The sequence below is a fragment of the Pseudomyrmex gracilis genome, unplaced genomic scaffold (assembly GCF_002006095.1).
Source record: "Pseudomyrmex gracilis isolate BER0280 unplaced genomic scaffold, ASM200609v1 scaffold_2739, whole genome shotgun sequence".
In the NCBI taxonomy this organism is placed as follows: Eukaryota; Metazoa; Arthropoda; class Insecta; order Hymenoptera; family Formicidae; genus Pseudomyrmex; species Pseudomyrmex gracilis.
Genome location: NW_018023323.1, coordinates 5,913 through 7,643, shown reverse-complemented (window position 1 = coordinate 7,643; position 1,731 = coordinate 5,913). Strand labels below are relative to the sequence as shown.

The 1,731-nt window shown below is 41.6% G+C and overlaps 1 protein-coding gene across 1 annotated transcript in view; it reads left to right on the top strand.

Moving 5' to 3' along the window:
- Window positions 1–1,349, top strand: part of LOC109862959 (U1 small nuclear ribonucleoprotein 70 kDa-like) — a 6,833-nt gene extending 5,484 nt beyond the window's left edge. Inside the window, exons 6-7 of the mRNA XM_020443124.1 lie at window positions 189–381; window positions 1,185–1,349. Of these exons, the coding sequence (XP_020298713.1) occupies window positions 189–381; window positions 1,185–1,349 (358 nt within the window). The remainder of the gene's footprint in view (window positions 1–188; window positions 382–1,184) is intronic.
- The last annotated feature ends 382 nt before the right edge of the window (window positions 1,350–1,731 follow it).

Here is a 1,731-nt window from a genome sequence, read left to right as displayed (position 1 = left end):
GTGTCGAATCGTACGGTGTCGAATAATCTGGTGTCAAATCGTACGGTGTCGAATAATTTGGTGTCGAATAAATCTGTGTCGAATCGAGCGGTGTCAAATTGTACTGTGGTCAAACGGAACACGCCCCTTTTTTCTCCCTAATCGGAGAACAATCCAAGGCATTCCGCCGCAAGATCCTAAGTTATTAGGAGCAGAGCCACCCCGAACAACCGGGCCCAACAAGCAGCTCAGCAGTCTCCGAGTCCAGGAGTTTCTTCCGTGGAGGCTCATCCCGATAGACTTCTCGCCACCAGCAAGGGATCGACCACGGTCACCGCCTGCCTCTACCAGGGATCGACTCCTGACATCACCTGCCGTCACCAGGGATCTACCACTAACGCCGTCAGCCACATCGAGGGATCGCTCTCTCACTCCTCCAGCGGTTCCGATTACTGAGTACAGGGACGCCTCAACTCAAACCACTCGTCGGAGGACCAGAGGACGAAGACTCCGGACCTCTACGGCCGATCAGTCGTGCCAAGCCGACACCACCCGGCCGATTCCAGTCGTAACGACGACGTCTACCCAGACAGACCCGGACGACGCAGCATCGCCGTCCTTACCTCCCTGAGGGAACACGGAGTGGCGGCTAACCACCACGGAGCCGAGAATCTTTTGGAGGGAGAAACCGAATTAACGGTCCTCATCAGGGCCACTACACAAACGGACCTTCTCAGGGCCCCTTTTATAAAAACCAAAAATCAATTTCTTGTACAAAGTGTGAATATATCATTTCCTTTAAAAAAAAAGCTTTTATCTTTTGCACGCCTACGGAGTACTCCTCTCTTCTCGTTGCCATCACTGCTGCAGAACCTTCCGCCGAAAAGCCAAACCTATGTAAGTAAAGATCATAAATATCTGTTTTTTCGGGTTTGCACCGCGTTAGTGTCATTTTAATACAGTATCAGGCTGCTCTTCAAACCCTGATGAAGTAAGCTGTAATGTTCACGAAACGTCGGTATTAAAATGACACTAACGCGGTGCAAACTCGAAAAAACATCTTTGTATGTTAATACTACACACCGCGAAAGCATCAAATATCAAATCATAAATATCTACTAATTTAATCAATGTTTTCTATTGTGTTTTTGGATTTATATTAAATCGATTTACTTTTCATAAAATAATAATCTTTTTGTTTGTAGAATTTTCCACCTCCGATCCCTATAATAGGCCCTATGTTTTTACCAAGAGGATTAAGACCAATTGCTCGTGTACGTAGATATCCTTATCCTTATCCAGTAGGACCAATCAGACCACGATGTCCTAATCCGACTAGATATAGATACGGTGCTCCTAATAGAATGTAATCTAAGTGTAAAATGTAAGTATAAGATCTTCTCGGGAATTTTTTAATTCAAAAAACGACAATTTTTGCACCAATAATATATGTATTTTATTTACAAGTTTTAAGTGCATTTATAACACGTATATACGACAAATAAAGTTAAACAATATATATGTATATTTATGACATATAAATGGAAAACAAATAAAATTTATAACGCGCATGTATATTTTACCTTAGCCTAAGAAAAAAATAAGAAAGCTCTTATTATAAGATGTGTATAGTGACNTCTCTCATTTGTAACTAGCAAATATAATACGTAGAAATAAATATTCGATGTTTAATTTGTTAATGCTTTGTCCTTTTATTCTGTAACTTTTGGGACAATTTTGTTGTCATTAACG